The sequence below is a fragment of the Manis pentadactyla genome, chromosome 9 (assembly GCF_030020395.1).
Source record: "Manis pentadactyla isolate mManPen7 chromosome 9, mManPen7.hap1, whole genome shotgun sequence".
Classification (NCBI taxonomy): Eukaryota; Metazoa; Chordata; class Mammalia; order Pholidota; family Manidae; genus Manis; species Manis pentadactyla.
Genome location: NC_080027.1, coordinates 95,353,278 through 95,373,175, shown reverse-complemented (window position 1 = coordinate 95,373,175; position 19,898 = coordinate 95,353,278). Strand labels below are relative to the sequence as shown.

The following is a 19,898-nucleotide window of genomic DNA, read 5'->3' as shown; positions in this document are numbered from 1 at the left end:
TGCCTCCACCAAAGAAACCCCATACCCATTATCTCCTCCCCTGTCTTCCCTCCTCCCCAGGAAACCACTAATCTACCTAAGTCTCTATAGAGCTGCCTATTCTGAACATTTCATATAAATGGAATCATACAGTATGTGGCCAGTTGTGTCTGGCTTCTTCACTTAGTACCTTTTCAAGATTCATCCATGTTTTAGCATATTATTAGTACTTTATTACTTTTTATGGCCAAATAATATTCCATTGTATGGATATACTACTTTGTTTATCCACTCAGCAGTTGATAAACATTTGGGTTGCTTCCAGTTTTTGGCTGTAAATCTGTGATGAACATTCATGAATGCATCTCCCTTATGGCCTAGTTTCATAAATCACACATAATTTCTGTCATGTGATTGTTGGTTAAGCTGCCCTAAGCCTATGCAGATTAAAGGTGTAGCAACACAGACTTCCACCTCCATTGCAGAAGAGAATGTGCGAGATACTGTTGCCTGTCTTTAGAAAATAAAATATTTTGCAAGTAGGGTGGACATTCAGAAAAAGTGATGCTTGGCCAGAGAACTGAATGCTAAGGAGGCAGCTATTGTAAAAATAGGGGAAAAGAACTTTCCACACACAGAGAGCAGCTAGTGTGGAAGCCTTGAGACTGGAACAAGCTCAGTTCTTCCCTCAAATTCCAAGAAGGTTAGTGTGGCTAGAACCAAATAATTAATCTTTGATGGATGAAGATTGCTTTTTATTGAGCATCTGCTATGTACCACATGCTACATAAGTGCATTACATATAAGGAGTAACCTTTTGTGATAGCAAATCTGTTTTTTTAAAGGTGAAGGACCTGAGAATCACAATTTTTTTTACGTTTCTGTACACAGCTAGGAGGTGGTGGAGAAAGAATCAGTTCTAAGTTCATCTCATAAAGCCCAGTTTTACTCTTCTAGCTACACACATTATGTCCCAAGGAAGTCACAGTTTCAATGACATTAATAGATGTATAAATGTAAATAATTGTTATTTTTAACTTGGATGTTTTATATATGCTCAACAGGAAAAGGTGATGAAAAGAAATTATGAAGGAGGAATGGATTCAGAATGATGCTTGTATTCCTTATACATATAATAATAACTCAGGCCAGTTTATTGTAATAGTTCTTTTCAATTAGGGATTAAATTTATGTTTTAAAAATATTGAGTTATTGTAAATAAGTGCTAATCATTTGAAATACATGAGATTTCTAAATATTTTCTTGAAGGCTGACAAAATTACCATTTTATTTCTTAGAAAATCTGGAGTTTAAAATTCTCTTTTTTTGTGGTTCCATTAGGTAAAATTTTAGAAATGCTTTTCTTGTTTAGTCAAATACAAGACCATATTTTCTAGAGTAGGGTTGTTTTTGTGAATGTCATGAAAAAACATTCTTTGTTCCTCTTGAGAGTTCAGTTACCTCCACTATATATTTTCCATGGATGATGATGTCCCATTTAAAACAAGAAAGAAAACATTTCCTTATACCTTTTTTTGAAATGTTGGAGAGGTCTGGCTAAAAGCAGTTTATATGCCTGTGACTGATGTATGCTGATTAATAATTAAAATCTTAACACCTTATTTTTATAGGGAGAATGATCATTGAAATTACTATTTAAGGATGACAAATTTTGAAACAACTAACTCTATCATGCGGTTTAATTCTTATATTTTAAGTATTTGTGTCAAACACTGCATTTTTGTTAAATTAGGATAACTTGGAATGTTTACTCTTACTTATGAAAAACAAGATTTTAAGTCTTTTTTTCCTGGTCTCTGATATGGGTCATTTCATTGAAGAACACAAATACATTCATTAAAGAAATATTTATTGAACACTTACAAGCTGTCATATGTTATGTTAGATGCTGGGCATACACAGCTAGTACGAAATGGTTTTTGTCCGGAAGTAGGCTGCCATTTACCAAGGTGGTAAGATGTGGCAAACAATCATTATTCTGCCAGGAAATGATTGCTTTACTGGAGTTATGTACAGAGCAGAGGAAGGAAAAGTAAAGGTGTGTCAGCCTGTGGGGCAGTGGGCAGCAGCCGAAAGCCAGATACGGACATCGGGGTCCAGATGTAAAGTTTAGATTTGATCTTAGGGTTGAGAGAAAGTCACTTCTCAATTGAGATCAAGGCAGTAACATGAGCAGACATCCATGGTTGGAGTTAGAGAAGCAGTGCTGAAACCAGCCTCCTCCTGTGACTTAAGAGGGTGTGACTTAAGAGGGTATCCCTCACTTTCTCAAATCTTGAAATGTCTAGTAAATTCTATCATAATACTAAACTTCTCTTGACAGTATGTGAGCAGTGGTGGTTGTTTCACGTTGCTGAGTGCTGCTTCTGCTGTGAGTGGCTCATGGTCAGGATTGTCCCTTCTCTCCTTAAAGAAAGCTGTTTACCCATTATGGTGAGCTCTTACTGTTGTCTGTGCTCATCAAGCAGTGGTCGTTCTTTACCTTTTAAGTTGTTTTACTCTGGTAGAAATGCTTTGCTATTTAATGATAGATGAAGGGATTTAAAAGAGACTTCAGAAAGACTGTTAGGAACAGTTTAAAACAGGTTAACTGTCCTATGTATCAGATTCATAGATAATTTTTAAATAAAGTTTTAAATGAACTTAAGTTTCTTTTGTGGCAAAGATACCAGAGAAGGTAACTCTTACAGTACAGAAATGACATTTTTTGAAAAAAAATACTTTTTACAAGGATTTGCTCTCTTCTTTTGATGAAGAATTATAGATCTTCATTGTTAACAGGAAAAAAATCATGTCTTTTTTTTTAAAGGTTGCAGAAATACAGTTCTAGCAGGCATCTGAATCATGTGTTTAGTGTTCTGCATCTCTAAAAATGCATTAGTATATATAATTTTAAATGAATGATTTTTGTTCTTACATTAGAAGGAAATAAACTTGACTTGCCATACATAATGGACCATAGATATTTTGAGGGGATTTTGTTTTCGTAATTTATATTTTCACACCTAGAAATTATAAAGGAAATTAGAAATCACATATAAAATCTTACTGTTAAATTTTATTATTTGATTTGGCTCCCGTTGAATCCAAACCATTTTATGCAGTGCTAATTATTTAGAGTCTCAGCTTTGCTCTTGAGTTAGCAGTACCTGATCAACTTTCCAACTGTAAAACAGTTTGAAAATCAAATGTAGCTTACATGCAAGACCCAACAAAATTAAAAGTGTTAAGTACGTTTTGGCAGTTCACTTTTATTATGCCCAGTCCTCAAATGTACCAGCAGATAATCATCTGAATGTTAGTTATTTTTCACATGCTTATGTGATCACACAAAAAGTACATGCTAAAAAGAAGCAGATGGTGACAGATGGGGAAGGTTGAATAAGGTGGTTTTGGAAACCTAGAGAAATGCACTTCTGTAATAGTGTAAAAGTAAAAATTATTTGATAATCAAGTTAGAACTAACAAAAATATTGCAGAAAATGACTTGATTGTTGTAAATTCATAGAATCTAGTTGTGGTCGCTATTCAGGAAAAGAAAGTATATCATTTTATTTCATATAGCATAAAATATTATTTCTTTCAGTGGCTAAGATAACTTTTTGATGCATTCTTAGTGTCCAAAACCTCATTTTTAGGAAACATTCACTTGCTGCTGGTCATTTTAGTCACCTTTTTTTGATGCCTACTATAGTTAATATTTTTTAGACAACATATATTTTGAAAATACCTGAAAAGACTAGAATATTTTGATACAAAGATATACTGGATAGGTAATAGCATAAATGGAAATTAAATTTTATATAAATTTAAAGTCAGAGATGTACATTAACTGCTTTGGAATGAATTGAGAGAATCATATAAATTAAGGGTAAAAGGCAATAGCTACCATGGAGTAGTGTAGGTGGGAAGAGTAGTTAGAACCTATGTTGATTTAAGTGCCTTTATTGGAGTTTTACTTATGATTTTAAATGGAAAAAAGAATAAATGTAAAAGACATCATTTTATGGGCTGTGTCAAAATTATCTTTAGGAGATCTTAGGAGAGATGAATGAGGCTAAAGTTACATATGCTTGCACATTTAATCTGTACATGGTTATATTTTGCTTATCCCTTGGATGAAATTCTGCTGCTACAGATTATGAAACTGAGTCTTAAAACTTCCAGCTTTTTGTTAAAACAAAAATGTTGTCTTATTAGACTTTCTAAAGTTGTGCACATCCCTAATGTTTAATTATTAATAATTCATGTAACACTTATGCTTTTGAGGTGTTTTTGAAAACTATCATCTTCCTGAATGGTTCTGAGAAGGTCTCATCACCAGTATTAAGGGAATATTCAGTAAAGGAGCATAGTGATTAATTCAGATAGAAGTTGTCTGCTTTAGAGTTAGAATTTATATTTAAGAACTTCTGTCATGTGAGTTGGCTTACTATTTATACTGTTTCTGGATATTAAAAACCATCCCATTTTATCCCCAAATTCAGTAGTGTTTAAATATGAACTAAAACGGCAGTTTTTAGTTCAATGTTAAGGTCTCTCAAAGGTTGTAAGTAGTGGCTTTTACTTTCCCAGACATCTGTCGGTTCTTACAGTAGCTATTTTCCACCTTAACTTCTTCTCAGTGCTATAGGGTCTAGGGTCTTATGGCTTTAATAGTCAGAATATTTGCATTCGGTACTTTGGAATGAGCCTAGTTTAAGCACAGATTTTATTTTAAAATTTAAAGGTTATAATAATATAATAATTTTTAATGTTCTGAAGCATAAGAATATAGACAAAACTCACCCTAACTGGGAACACAAGTGATTACCTATAGTATTTTACAATGGCTATTTTTCCTTGGATTACAAAGACCTAGTTGCTTGGAATCCCATAATGTCAGGATAAAAAGGAAGGAGAGAAATCTCTGGGAAGATGTAAATAAGTATGATTTAATCACCAGTATTGTATCCACTTAGCTTTTTTCTTGTTTGGAACTACTGCCAGTTCTAGCCAGAGATGGTTTCTGAAAATACGATGTTAGTTGTATGAAATACTTGTGTGTGCATGGTAGGAAAATAGCCATAACGCTTACAGCTTTCTAATTAGAGCAAGTGGTATTTACAGTTTCGTCTCTTAATTATTAAAGCATCTGAGAACTGGGTATAAAATATATGTTTCTGAAGAAAATATTAAAAAACCATGGAACTTGGAATTCTTAGGAAATACGTACTTCTCCCGAAGTGGAAATACATTTTAGAATCTGAATTCAAAGTTTTATTTATAGACCTCTCTCTCTCTCTCTTTCTTCTATTTTTTTTTAATTCTTGTGATATTAAGAATATGTAAAGGATGTCCATAAAAGATAAAGTATATAAATGTGTATTTATATATAAAATACAAACATTATCAGTTACCTGAAATACAAGGTTACCAGAAAAGAAATTTTTTTTTGAATTAGTAGTAAATTGGTTCATCCAAGTTCGCAGTTTACTTTCACAACATAGGTGTGCAGACAGTTTGTTTAGATGTTTAATTTTTTCCCCCATCTGTTCTGTCAGGATTATTGATTGAGCAGTAAGCCACTCCAGGGCATACATAGCCTCCTTATAATTGCCTGCCTTGGGTGCATGATTGTGTGGCCTGGCTGAGAGAACAAGCTGAGAGGGGTATTCCTTCAGCCTCCCAGTAAATCCTAACTGGTAAAAAGAATATTGAAGTGAATATGTTCTTTAAAAGTGCCCAATACCCAAATATTTACATTGGGAACTTTAATTAATAGTATCATTTTTTAAATAGTTTATTATTTAAAATCATTATTTGACATTAGTAACCATTCGAGAGCTATTCATGGTGATTTCTTAACTCATCTGGTGGTTTTACCAATGGAAGTGTCTACATCAGATACTACTAAATTAATATTAATGGATACTTGCTGTGATCTCCTTGAATCTTAGATTTTATTATATCAGAAACTGAAGAAATGTCTGGCTCCTGATAGAAAAATTGAAACTAAGCCTTATTTCTTCGATGTTATGCTCTCTTTGAGTGTCGATTTGATGTGATCTCTCATCACTTCTAACATTTACATTTCTTTTAGTGTTCTGAACCACCTTCTGTCCTTTATCTCTGTTTGGGCATTAATGTCAAATGGAGGTATGAAGGAAAGCTCCACCTTTGGTTACAGAGGGCAGTACGGATAGAAGGAAATACCACATGTCTGCAATCATACCTAAACACTGAGTTAGTTTAGAGCATCAATTTTTATGGAAAAGATACACTTGCTTAAGATTAATTCAAGATAAGCCTTTCAGTGGATTATTTCTCTAGGAGCAGGTTTTGATCTATATTTATATCCAAATTATATAATTAGTAGCATTGTAATAGAATTGAAATATACTTTACCATTGTTGTACCTCTACATTATCAATTATCCTACCCTTTGGATTAACCTTCATGATAACCAAGAAGTCATTATTAACCTTTTTATTGGGGAAAAAAAAATCATCAGATATAGCCAGGAAAATATAACAACTCTTAGCTTAAAGAGTATAAATTTTATTTGTTACTGTGATTTGGAGAAAAAATGCTTTCAGTAAGGGAGGAAAATTATATTCTAAAAGTAATGTCAAAGGCTGTGAATTTTCATTTCACTCTGGTTTAAGGTATTTCAAAAATATTATATTGTGTACATTAAATACAAAAAAAAGTATTTTGAAATAGATTTAAGGAGAGAAATGCTGTTGTATGAACAGTGGTAACATGTTTTATATATCTACATGCAGAATATTATAATCATTTTTATATTTTTATTTCTTGTGTATTTCATCCTGTTTGGAGATAGGAGTTGAATAGAAATCTTTCTGTTTAATTGATAGCAAAGAGTTTTTAGACAAACAAGGTTGGCAGAGTTGTTAGGGTATTTTCTCCTCAACATTGCTGAAGTTTGCATGTCAATAAGATAATACATCAGAATTGTTCAGCACACAGTAATACAGCAAACAGTTCTAATTGTAGCATTATGTATCTATATATCAATTAAAGCACGTATGTTTAAAGGCAAAACCACGTATTTTGAGAACCAGTGTTCATTTTACAAAGCTAAATAAAATATATTTTATTTTATCAAACAGGTTTTTTTACAATGCGGTTTTATTTTTCAGTTGTTTATTTCTCTTCAAAAATAAAACCCTTTTTTTTTATGTACTCACTTTCCCTTCTGGCTGCAAACCAGGTATTTAAACAAAAATAAAGGGTTGCCAGTTTTGCCAGCTGGGGATGAGATCCCGGCTGGTGAAACGTGGGTCCGGGAGGCAGTTAATCCAGCTTTTATGCTTTTTATGTTTTTATGAAAAAAGAGGTTAAAAACCGCATTGGCTCTTTTTCATGTGCCACTGTTTTGTTGATGTTGTAGGAATGTAGTAACATTAAAAAAATTTTTGTTACTGGGTAATATCCTGGATCTACTTAGATAAAGGCTCACAAACAGCAAGCACATTCTACTAAATTAGACATGAGATAGATTCCTGAATAATCAAAATAACTGATATTTTTAAATTTACATGTATAGCATTTCCTTTAACTTCAGTGCACATGTCGAATTCCTTCTTCTTGTTTTCTGGATGTTCTCACAGTACTCATTTCAAACAAGTAGAAATTTGAAATATTTTTGGCAAAAGATGGAAACTAAAATTTGTTGTTCTTCCCAACAATATTTTGTTAAGTTTGTTATTTATAAAACATTTTTGGAAAAACATAGGAACTGGACTTGTGCTCCTGTCATGCCAGTATTGTCCCTCGTTGTCCTTAGCTACAAAATAAACAGTGGTACAACTAAATTAAAAATCTTTTCATAACATTTGAAAAACACTACTAAATTAACTTGTAAGTAACAGAGTTTTTTCTTGCACTTCTGTTCTCCAACTTTAAATACCCTGTCTACCATAGTGCCTTTCATGGTATTTATAGTAATCATTGACTATCAAAAATATATGCAATTCTATGAAATTACTGGTAAATGTTAAATAAAAACCACAAAGGGGTAAGTAATCTTCAACAGTATGTTTACTTAATTCAAACTAAGAAAGTTTGGAACATGAAGACTTCTTTTTTTCTTATCAAATTGTCTTATGCAATCAGTTATAAGATATTTTTTAATTGATAAATTTCATGTTTATGGTTTTTGATATGTTTATACCAAAGGTAGCATTATCTGATAAAATAAGCTTTAGGATTATTCAAATATAGTGATTTAAAATAAAATATTGAAAGATCCAAACAGATGAAGAAAATTCCATGGGATGAGATGCATATCTAATATAAAAGTAAAATTAAATTTTTCCTGGGACAAATGGAAGGTTGTCATGTTCCAGTTTGGACAGGTTGCTCTAACATAGCCTGATACTTTCATATAATTTCTTAGTAAATTTATTTTGCACATAATGTATTTTGGGAAATAATGTCAAGGACATACTACGTAGATATTGAATCTGTGATTATTACTGTTAGCATTTACCAGAAATTCTTGTAGTTACTAAAGCTTTGGCTGCTAAAGTTTACTACAACCCAAATAATATATCTTTGTATTTGCTTTGTTGACTACATATTTCCTAAAAGAGTGTAAACTTGTGGGGGCCTCCAACAAAAAATTTCAAATTCATTGCCATGATTGCCATGCCCAGTACACTTCTCAGTTATGCTGTCTTTGTTTACTACTCTCTTTCCTTGTTTGATCTGTGTGACTTAGTTCTTCTCCGTACAGAATGAGTAAAGCACATGATATGCTGCTCTGTAATCAGCATGGTGTAGCTCTGAGTCACTTAGAATCCACATTAGCGGAACCAAAATGAAAAATAAAGTCTGCATCAGAGAAAACAGGCAAATAGGCTGGCAGTTTTCATCGACCCTAGTACTCTCATATACTAATTCACCTGGGATTTGTTGGATGGCCTATCCCCTTTTTCGTACACTGACCATTTCTGGGTCTAAATGGAACATTTCACATATTTGGTATGATTTATATCTTTTGTAGGATACTTCATAGTTTAAATGTCACAATCTCAGAGTAGCCTATCTAGGCTTTGAAAGTTAGGATTTACTTTTTATGTTAAAATTTTATATTTTATAAATAATGCTTTATAAGTCAATGTGTAGTAATTAATTGCCTACTGGTTTCACTTCTAGGTGTTAGAAGATAATGACTATGGCCGAGCTGTGGATTGGTGGGGCCTCGGGGTTGTCATGTACGAAATGATGTGTGGGAGATTACCTTTCTACAACCAGGATCATGAGAAACTTTTTGAACTAATACTAATGGAAGACATTAAATTTCCTCGAACCCTCTCTTCAGATGCAAAATCATTGCTTTCAGGGCTCTTGATAAAGGATCCAAATAAACGGTAAGCCACATATGACACTCAGTGAGCTACTGATGAATGTGATTAGAAATTGTGACATGGGAATTAATTCAAAAATGACTAATTCCAAGAAGCAAGTGTTTGGTGTAGAATCTTCCTAGTGAGATACTGACTTATCTTAACTGCATAACAGAACTTTAAAGAATGTCCTCATCTCTTTCTTAACTTGGAAATTTTACAGATTTTACCACATGAAGATTTTGAGAATATTATTATCCATATTATGAGCTAACAATTTCTTGCTAATTGCCTTGGTGTTTGTTCTTCTGGGGATGGAAGGATCTCTTTTTTTCCTTTCTATCTCTGACCTTAATATTTCTGCTGACTTACATTATAAGAACGATGGGACTTCTCTGTAGTCTTCTCCTACCCTAACCTGTGCTCACATATCTACTACTTTTGTTTGGCATTTGAAGATACTGTTTTCTGTGCATAGCTAAAAAGACTAATGGCAAGAAAATTCTTCGCCTACTTTTTCTTTTGTAGCTATAGCTTTGACCTCAAGAGTCCTACAGCCCTTTGTTTAATGAGCTATAGTATTTTTTGTTCATGTTTATATATTCATTTACATATATATTTTGTAAGTCATATGTGAAATGACTATTAATTCAAAAATGTCCCCTAATCTGTGTGTTTGTGTACACATATATATATCCATCTTTCCTTCTAGCTATACATGTACAGTATTTCTCTGAAAATGTCTTAGATTGTAAGCATCTTAAGGATAGATCATTTCATATATGGTTGAATCTTCCATAACACCTCACATAATTTATTTTTACAATATTTTGTTTATGGCTCAATATGTATCTGTTGACAGACTGAATTAATGAGTGAAGGAATAAATGCATCCTAAACTTTGGATGTTGTCTACCTCAGAGATGTTTTCTTTTACATACTCATAGCTTCTAAATTTATGAGGAACATGATTTACCTTCAGCAGAAATAAACAAACATAATAAAAGAGGTACCATCTTTTTGCTTTGTGAAGAACCATTCAAAAGTGTGTTTTATAATCCTACTAACTGAGGTCTCACCCTGTATTTGTAAAGTGGTTTGTTTCCTTTTTCAGGCCATTTGCATGTCTGTTGTTCCCTTGCTTTTTCAGTAGCTTTGGGAAGTAGGTAGATAGAGTGGGTATTATTCTCATTTCTGTTTGATTGAAGAGAACACAGAAGCCCAGAGAGGGTTAAGTGTTTTTTCATAGTTCTTACAGAAATTTTACATGGAACAAGAGTAGAAATCAAACTCTTGGTGCCTATTTGATATTTCTCTAGTATTTTCATTGCAGTGCATCAACTTCTCAATTGGTTCAGACTTTGAATTATGTTCCATTTAATGTGATTATTTCACAATTAATGTAAAAAGCGTTTAGTGATAGGTAATCTTTAAACAGAGCTAGGATTTCTATTTTATCTACTACGTTTTGAGATCCAATATTTGGCTTCGGTTTCAAGGAGAGTAAATTTTCACCCCATCCTTTCCTGACTCCTCCAGGTAACTTTGAGAACCTTTTCCTTTGTGACCTTCTCTTTAAAATTAAGTGTCTGTTAGAATAAAATTATATTGTAGTTTTCATGTCTGTGTCTTATTCTTTTTTTTTAATCATTAATCTACAATTACATGAAGAACATTATGTTCACTAGACTCTCCCCTACCCCAAGTCCCCCCCACACACCCCATTACAGTCACTGACCATCAGCATAGTAAGATGTTGTAGAATCACTACTTGTCTTCTCTGTGTTGCAAAGCCCTTCCCTTTCCCCCATCCCCAACATTATACATGCTAACCATTATACCCCCTTTCTTCTTCCCTGCCCTTATCCCTCCCTACCTTCCCATTCTCCCCAGTCTCTTTCCCTTTGGTAACTGTTAGTGCATTCTTGGGTTCTGTGATTCTGCTGCTGTTTTGTTCCTTCAGTTTTTCCTTTGTTCTTATACTCCATAGATGAGTGAAATCATTTGGTATTTGTCTTTCTCTGCTTGGCTTATTTCACTGAGCATAATACCCTCTAGCTCCATCCATGTTGTTGCAAATTGTAGGATTTGTTTTCTTCTTATGGCTGAATAATATTCCATTGTGTATATGTACCACATCTTCTTTATCCATTCATCTACTGATGGACACTTAGGTTGCTTCCATTTCTTGGCTATTGTAACTAGTGCTGCGATAAACATAGGGGTGCATCTGTCTTTTTCAAACTGGAGTGCTGCATTTTTAGGGTAAATTCCTAGAAGTGGAATTCCTGGGTGAAATGGTAAGTCTATTTTGAGCATTTTGAGGCACCTCCATATTGCTTTCCACAATGGTTGAACTAATTTACATACCCACCAGCAGTGTAGGAGGATTCCCCTTTCTCCACATCCTCCCCAACATTTGTTGTTGTTTGTCTTTTGGATGGTAGCCATCCTTACTGATGTGAGGTGATATCTCATTGTAGTTTTAATTTGCATTTCTCTGATAACTAGTGATGTGGAGCATCTTTTCATGTGTCTGTTGGCCATCTGAGTTTCTTCTTTGGAAAACTGTCTGTTCAGCTCCTCTGCCCATTTTTTAATTGGATTATTTGCTTTTTGTTTGTTGAGGTGCGTGAGCTCTTTATATATTTTGGATGACAAGCCTTTATCGGATCTGTCATTTACGAAAATATTCTCCCATACTGTAGGGTACCTTTTTGTTCTATTGATGGTGTCCTTTGCTGTACAGAAGCTTTTCAGCATGATATAGTCGCACTTGTTCATTTTTGCTTTTGTTTTCCTTGCCTGGGGAGATATATTCATGAAGAAGTCGCTAATGTTCATGTCCAAGAGAATTTTGCCTTTGTTTTTTTCTAAGAGTTTTATGGTTTCATGACTTACATTCAGGTCTTTGATCCATTTTGAATTTACTTTTGTGTATGGGGTTAGACAGTGGTCCAGTTTGATTCTCGTACATGTAGCTGTCCAGTTTTGCCAGCACCATCTGTTGAAGAGATTGTCCTTGCCCCATTGTATGTCCCTGGCTCCTTTATCGAATATTAATTGACCATATATGTTTGGGTTAATGTCTGGAGTCTCTAATCTGTTCCACTGGTCTGTGGCTCTGTTCGTGTCCCAGTACCAAATAGTCTTGATTACTATGGCTTGTAGTAGAGCTTGAAGTTGGGGAGTGAGATCCCCCCCACTTTATTCTTCTTTCTCAGGATTGCTTTGGCTATTCGGGGTCTTTGGTGTTTCCATATGAATTTTTGAACTATTTGTTCCAGTTCATTGAAGAATGTTGTTGGTAATTTGATAGGGATTGCATCAAATCTGTATATTGCTTTGGGCAGGATGGCCATTTTGACAATATTAATTCTTCCTAGCCAAGAGCATGGGATGAGTTTCCATTTGTTTGTGTCCACTTTAACTTCTCTTAAGAGTGTCTTATAGTTTTCACTTCTTTGGTTAGGTTTATTCCTAGGTATTTTATTCTTTTTGATGCAATTGTGAATGGAATTGTTTTCCTGATTTCTCTTTCTATTGGCTCATTGTTAGTGTATAGGAAAGCCACAGATTTCTGTGTGTTAATTTTGTATCATGCTACTTTGCTGTATTCCGATATCAGTTCTAGTAGTTTTGGAGTGGAGTCTTTAGGGTTTTTTATGTACAATATCATGTGATCTGCAAATAGTGACAGTTTAACTTCTTCTTTACCAATCTGGATTCCTTGTATTTCTTTGTTTTGTCTAACTGCCGTGGCTAGGACCTCCATTACTATGTTAAATAACAGTGGGGAGAGTGGGCATCCCTGTCTTTTTCCCGATCTCAGAGGAAAAGCTTTCAGCTTCTCGCTGTTCAGTATGATATTGGCTGTGGGTTTATCATATATGGCCTTTATTATGTTGAGGTACTTGCCCTCTATACCCATTCTCCTGAGAGTTTTTATCATGAAGGGATGTTGGATTTTGTCGAATGCTTTTTCAGCATCTATGGAGATGATCATGTGGTTTTTGTCTTTCTTTTTGTTGATTTGGTGGATGATGTTGATGGATTTTCGAATGTTGTACCATCCTTGCATCCCTGGGATGAATCCCACTTGGTTGTGGTGTATGATCCTTTTGATGTATTTTTGAATTCGGTTTGCTAATATTTTGTTGAGTATTTTTGCATCTACATTTATCAGGGATATTGGTCTGTAATTTTCTTTTTTGGTGGGGATTTGCCTGGTTTTGGTATTAGGGTGATGTTGACTTCATAGAATGAGTTTGGGAGTATTCCCTCCTCTTCTATTTTTTGGAAAACTTTAAGGAGAATGGGTATTATATCTTCTCTGTATGTCTGATAAAATTCCGAGGTAAATCCATCTGGCTCAGGGGTTTTTTTCTTGGGTAGTTTTTTGATTACTGCTTCAATTTCTTTGCTGGTAATTGGTTTGTTTAGATTTTGTGTTTCTTCCTTGATCAGTCTTGGAAGGTTGTATTTTTCTAGGAAGTTGTCCATTTCTCTAGGCTTTCCAGCTTGTTAGCATATAGGTTTTCATAGTAGTCTCTAATAATTCTTTGTATTTCTGTTGGGTCCGTCGTGATGTTTCTTTCTCATTTCTGATTCTGTTGATGTGTGTTGATTCTCTTTTTCTCTTAATAAGTCTGGCTAGAGGCTTATCTATTTTGTTCATTTTCTCAAAGAACCAGCTCTTGGTTTCACTGATTTTTTCTATTGTTTTATGCTTCTCAATTTTATTTCTTCTCTTATCTTTATTATGTCCCTCCTTCTGCTGACTTTAGGCCTCCTTTGTTCTTCTTTTTCCAATTTTGATAATTGTGACGTTCGACTATTCACTTGGGTTTGTTCTTCCTTCTTTAATTATGCCTGGATTGCTGTATACTTTCCTCTTAAGACTGCTTTCACTGCGTCCCACAGGAGTTGGGGCTTTGTGTTGTTGCTGTCATTTGTTTCCATATATTGGTGGATCTCCATTTTAAATTGGTCGTTGATCCATTGATTATTTAGGAGCATGTTGTTAAGCCTCCATGTGTTTGTGAGCCTTTTTGCTCTTTTGGTACAATATATTTCTAGTTTTATACCTTTGTGGACTGAAAAGTTGGTTGGTAGGATTTCAATCTTTTTGAATTTACTGAGGCTCTTTTTGTGGCCTAGTATGTGGTCTATTCTGGAGAATGTTCCATGTGCACTTGAGAAGAATGTGTATCCTGTTGCTTTTGGATGTAGAGTTCTATAGATGTCTATTAGGTCCATCTGTTCTAGTGTGTTGTTCAGTGCCTCTGTGTCCTTACTTATTTTCTGTCTGGTGGATCTGTCCTTTGGAGTGAGTGGTGTGTTGAATTCTCTTAAAATGAATGCATTGCATTCTATTTCCTCCTTTAGTTCTGTTAGTATTTGTTTCACATATGCTGGTGCTTCTGTTTTGGGTGCATATATATTTATAATGGTTATATCCTCTTGTTGGACTGAGCCCTTTGTCATTATGTAATGTCCTTCTTTATGTCTTGTGACTTTCTTTGTTTTGCAGTGTATTTTACCTGATACTAGTACTGCAACACCTGCTTTTTTCTCCCTATTGTTTGCATGAAATATCTTTTTCTATCCCTTGACTTTTAGTCTATGCATGTCTTTGGGTTTGAGGTGAGTCTCTTGTAAGCAGCATATAGATGGGTCTTGTTTTTTTATTCATTCAGTGACTCTATGTCTTTTGATTGGTGCATTCAGTCCATTTACATTTAGGGTGATTATTGATAGGTATGTACTTATTGCCATTTCAGGCTTTAGATTCGTGGTTACCAAACGTTCCAGTTTACTCTCCTTACTATCTAAGAGTCTAACTTAACTCACTTAGTATGCTGTTACAAATACCATCTAAATTTTTTTCTATTTCTCCTTCTTTTTTCTTCCTCCTTCATTCTTTATATAGTTGGTATCAAATTCTATACTTTTTCTCTATCCCTTGATTGACTTTGGGGATAGTCAATTTAATTTTGCATTTGCCTCGCAATCAGCTGCTCCACCCTCCTTACTGTGATTTTACTACCTCTGGTGACAGCTATTCAACCCTAGGAACACTTCCATCTATAGCAGTCCCACCCAAATAGACTGCAGAGATGGTTTGTGGAAGGTAAACTCTCAGCTTTTGCTTATCTGGAAATTGTTTAATCCCTCCTTCAAATTTAAATGATAATCTTGCCGGATAAAGTAATCTTGGTTCCAGGCCCTTCTGCTTCATTGCATTAAGTACATCATGCCACTCCCTTCTGGCCTGTAAGGTTTCTGCTTAGAAGTCTGATGTTAGTCTGATGGGCTTTCCTTTGTATGTGCTCTAATTTCTGCCTCTGGCTGCTTTTAACAGTCTGTCCTTATCCTTGATCTTTCCCGTTTTAATTACTATGTGTCTTGGTGTTGTCTTCCATGGGTCCCTTGTGTTGGGAGATCTGTGGATCTCCATGGCCTGAGAGACTATGTCCTTCCCCAGATTGGGGAAGTTTTCAGCAACTACCTCCTCAAAGACACTTTCTATACCTTTCTCTCTCTTCTTCTTCTTCTTCTGGTATCCCTATAATGCGAATATTGTTCCACTTGGATTGGTCACACAGTTCTCTCAATATTCTTTCATTTTTAGAGATCCTTTTTTCTCTCTGTGCCTCAGCTTCTTTGTATTCGTCTTCTCTAGTTTCTATTTCATTTATTGTCTCCTCCACCGTATCCAACCTGCTTTTAATACCCTCCATCGTGTTCTTTAACGATTGCATCTCTGACCTGAATTCATTCCTGAGTTCTTGGATGTCTTTCTGTGCCTCCATTAGGATGTTGATGATTTGTATTTTGAACTCCCTTTCAGGAAGAGTCACGAGGTCCATATCATTTAAATCTTTCTCGGGAGTTGTATTAACAATTTTACTCTGGACAAAGTTCCTTTGGCATTTCATGTTTGTATATGGCGCCCTCTAGTGTCCAGAAGCTCTATTCTGGAGCTGCTGAGCCCCTGAAGCAATGTCGGGGGTCGCAGGGGAGCGGTACTTGGTGTAGGAAAGAGCTGTTCCCCGCCTCCCGGCTGCTGTGCCTGTCTCCACTGCCTGAGCCAGTGGGCTGGTTACACAGGTATAAGTTTTTGTCCCAGAGCCTCCAGGTATGGATCCCTGCTTTCCACAAGCAGCCAGAATCCCATTCTCCCCAGGAACTCTGCCTGTATTAACCTTCCAACCCAGTAGTCATGCGAGTCTCAAGCAAGCACCATGAAATGTAGGTTTGTGCTCCCAGAGCAGATCTCTGGAGCTGGGTATTCAGCAGTCCCAAGCCTTCCACTCCCTCCCTGCTCCGTTTGTCTTCCTCCCGCAGGTCAACTGGGGTGGGGGAGGGGCTCGGCTTCCGTGGAGCCACAGCTCTGGTATGTTACCCTGTTTGCTGAGGTCTGCTCTTTTCTCCAGGTTTGTGCAGTCTGATGCCGTCCTCTTTCCTGTTGCTCTCTCAGGATTAGTTGCGCCAGTTAAATTTTCTAATTGTATCCAGTTTTAGGAGGAAGCCTCTGTCTGTCCTCTCACGCCGCCATCTTTCTAGAAAAGCTCTTACTCTTTTTTTATTGCTCCCTGTACCACCTCCCCCCAAGCAGGGGAGGATAGCACATAGTAGGTGCTTGAGATAAATTTCTAGAGTGTTAGTGGCCTGGTATGTAGGACAAGTATTAAAGGCTTGTCCACACAGAGTTTGGTATTGTCTAAAGAGAAATGTGCTATTTTCAGTTATCTGCTATTTCCTTCTAATGTAGATGTGTCAAATCCCTCCATTGCTGCATTAAAATATTGGGAATGAAGGATGAACAAGACAAATAACCTCTGCTCTAGATGCTCATAGAATAATGTGAGGCACAAAACATACTCACTTCTGCTCAGGTTCGGCCACATGCACATTACTGTTGAAATTACCAGTTCTGTCTAAGGGCTTGGAAGACTTGAGCTCGCTCCTCAAGAAGTTTGCATTGCTGTTCTTGCAGAGAATTGACATATAAAAAACAGCTAGAGTTGCAGATGCACATGGCGTTTGAGAAGCTGAGTGAGTAAACCTTGTTATTATTCCTATTTTAAATACTGCCTGGAGTAGAGTGTAGAATATGAGTTGAGTAACATTAGGAGACAAAGCCGGTGTGTTAGATTGTAAGACCTATGTTCCTTAGAAAATATTTGCTCTTTATCCAGAAGGGTATTAGAAGCCACTGAATTATTAAAAGTAAGGGATGGTTATATTTGGGTTTGTGATATAAAAAAGAAATTGGCAGCTTTGTCATTCATGGATCAGAACAGTGGCAAGTAGGCCAATTATTTAAAAATGCATGTGGATTGTCCAGGTGAGAAATGGCGTCTGACCTAAAGCAGGGCTGAAAGAATGAGGAAAAAAAGCCTTTTAAAAAATGGTAAGGAAGTGGAAGTAGTCAGGGATCCCTCTGAGGTTTCCACTATAGATGACTAGTTTAGGGCAGGGAGTATTGTTAACACATGGGGAGTATAGGCAAAGGAGGAGGCTTGGTGGACTTGATTTAGACACTAGCTTTGGCTACACCTAGGCTGAGGTATCTGTAGAAAACTAGATGGAAATGTCAGGTAAGCAGCAGAAAATAGTACCAGTACCTAATAGAATCACAGTAACACACAATGCTTTTGGTATCCATAGACATCTAGGAGGTAATTGTCATCCAGGAAAATAGTGGAGATTGTAGGGTATAAAAAGAAAAGGGCTTAGGGCAGAATCCTGGGAAACATTACAATTTAAGAGCTCCAAAGAAAAGAAAGAGCCAACAGAGGACCCTGAAAAGTCTTTGAAACATAACCGAAAATAGCATTATAGTAAACCTTGTTATTATTCCTATTTTAAATACTGCCTGGCTTTTTCTGGTACTCTTACTGAATTGCTATGGACAACTGTCATTCATTTTGCTTTTATTCTTTTTTTTTGGTATTAATCTACAATTACATGAGAAACATTATGGTTACTAGAATCCCCCCATTATCAAGTCCCCACCATGTACCCCATTACAGTCACTGTCCATCAGCGTGGTAAGATGCTATAGAGTCAATACTTGTCTTCTCTGTGTTGTACAGCCCTCCCCATGCCCCCCCCACCTACAATATGTCTGCTAATCGTAAAGCCCCCTTTTTCACCTTGTCCCTCCCTTCCCACGCATCCTCCATAGTCCCTTTCTCTTTGGTAACTGGGTTACCATTCTTGGGTTCTGTGATTCTGCTGCTGTTGTGTTCCTTCAGTTTTTTTCTTTGTTCTTATACTCCACAGATGAGTGAAATCATTTGATACTTGTCTTTCTCCACCTGGATTGTTTTACTGAGCATAATACCCTCTAGCTCCATCCGTGTTGAAGGGAATGTCAGGATTTGTTTTCTTCTTATGGCTGAATAATACTCCATTGTGTATATGTACCACATGTTCTTCATCTGTTCATCTACTGATGGACACTTAGGTTGCTTCCATTTCTTGGCTTTGTAAATAGTGCTGTGATAAACATAGGGGTGCATATGTCTTCTTGAAACTGGGCTCCTGCATTCTTAGGGTAAATTCCTAGGAGTGGACTTCCTGGGTCAAATGATATTTCTATTTTGAGTTTTTTGAGGAACCTCCATACTGCTTTCCCCAGTGGTTGGACTAATTTACATTCCCACCAGCAGTGTAGGAGGGTTTCCCTTTCTCCACAACCTCGCCAACATTTGTTGTTGTTTGTCTTTTGGATGGTGGTGATCCTTACTGGTGTGAGGTGATATCTCATTGTGGTTTTAATTTGCATTTCTCTGATGATTAGCGATGTGGAGCATCTTTTCATGTGTCTGTTGGCCATCTGAATTTCTTCTTTGGAGAAGTGTCTGTTCAGAACCTCTGCCCATTTTTTAATTGGATTATTGGCTTTTTGTTTGTTGAGGTGCATGAGCTCTTTATATATTTTGGATGTCAGTCCTTTATTGGATATGTCATTTATGAATATATTCTCCCATACTTCGGATGCCTTTTTGTTCTATTGATGTCCTTTGCTGCACAGAAGCTTTTCAGCTTAATAGAGCCCCAATTGTTCATTTTTGCTTTTGTTTCCCTTTCCCGGGGAGATATATTCATGAAGAAGTTGCTCATGTTTATGTCCAAGAGATTTTTGCCTATGTTTTTTTTTCAGAGTTTTATGGTTTCATGACTTACATTCAGGTATTTGATCCATTTTGAATTTACTTTTGTGTATGGGATTAGACAATAATTCAATTTCATTCCCTTACATGTACCTGTCCAGTTTAGCAAACACCAGCTGTTGAAGAGCTGTCATTTCCCCATTGTATGTCCATGGATCCTTTATTGTATATTATGTTTGGATTAATATCTGGACTTTCTCTCTTCTGTTCCACTGGTCTGTGGGTCTGTTCTTGTGCCTGGACCAAATTATCTTGATTACTATGGCTTTGTAGTAGAGCTTGAAGTTGGGAAGCAAGATCCCCCCTGCTTTATTCTTCCTTCTCAGTGTTGCTTTGGCTATTCAGGGTCCTTTTG

General features: G+C 35.9%; 1 protein-coding gene across 3 annotated transcripts in view; it reads left to right on the top strand.

The window, feature by feature from the left end:
• Positions 1-19,898, top strand: part of AKT3 (AKT serine/threonine kinase 3) — a 339,823-nt gene that overhangs the window by 261,014 nt on the left and 58,911 nt on the right. For all 3 annotated transcript variants that reach the window (XM_036887665.2, XM_036887664.2, XM_036887663.2), the window contains one exon: positions 9,166-9,380. In XM_036887665.2, coding sequence (XP_036743560.1) covers positions 9,166-9,380 — 215 coding nt within the window. The remainder of the gene's footprint in view (positions 1-9,165; positions 9,381-19,898) is intronic.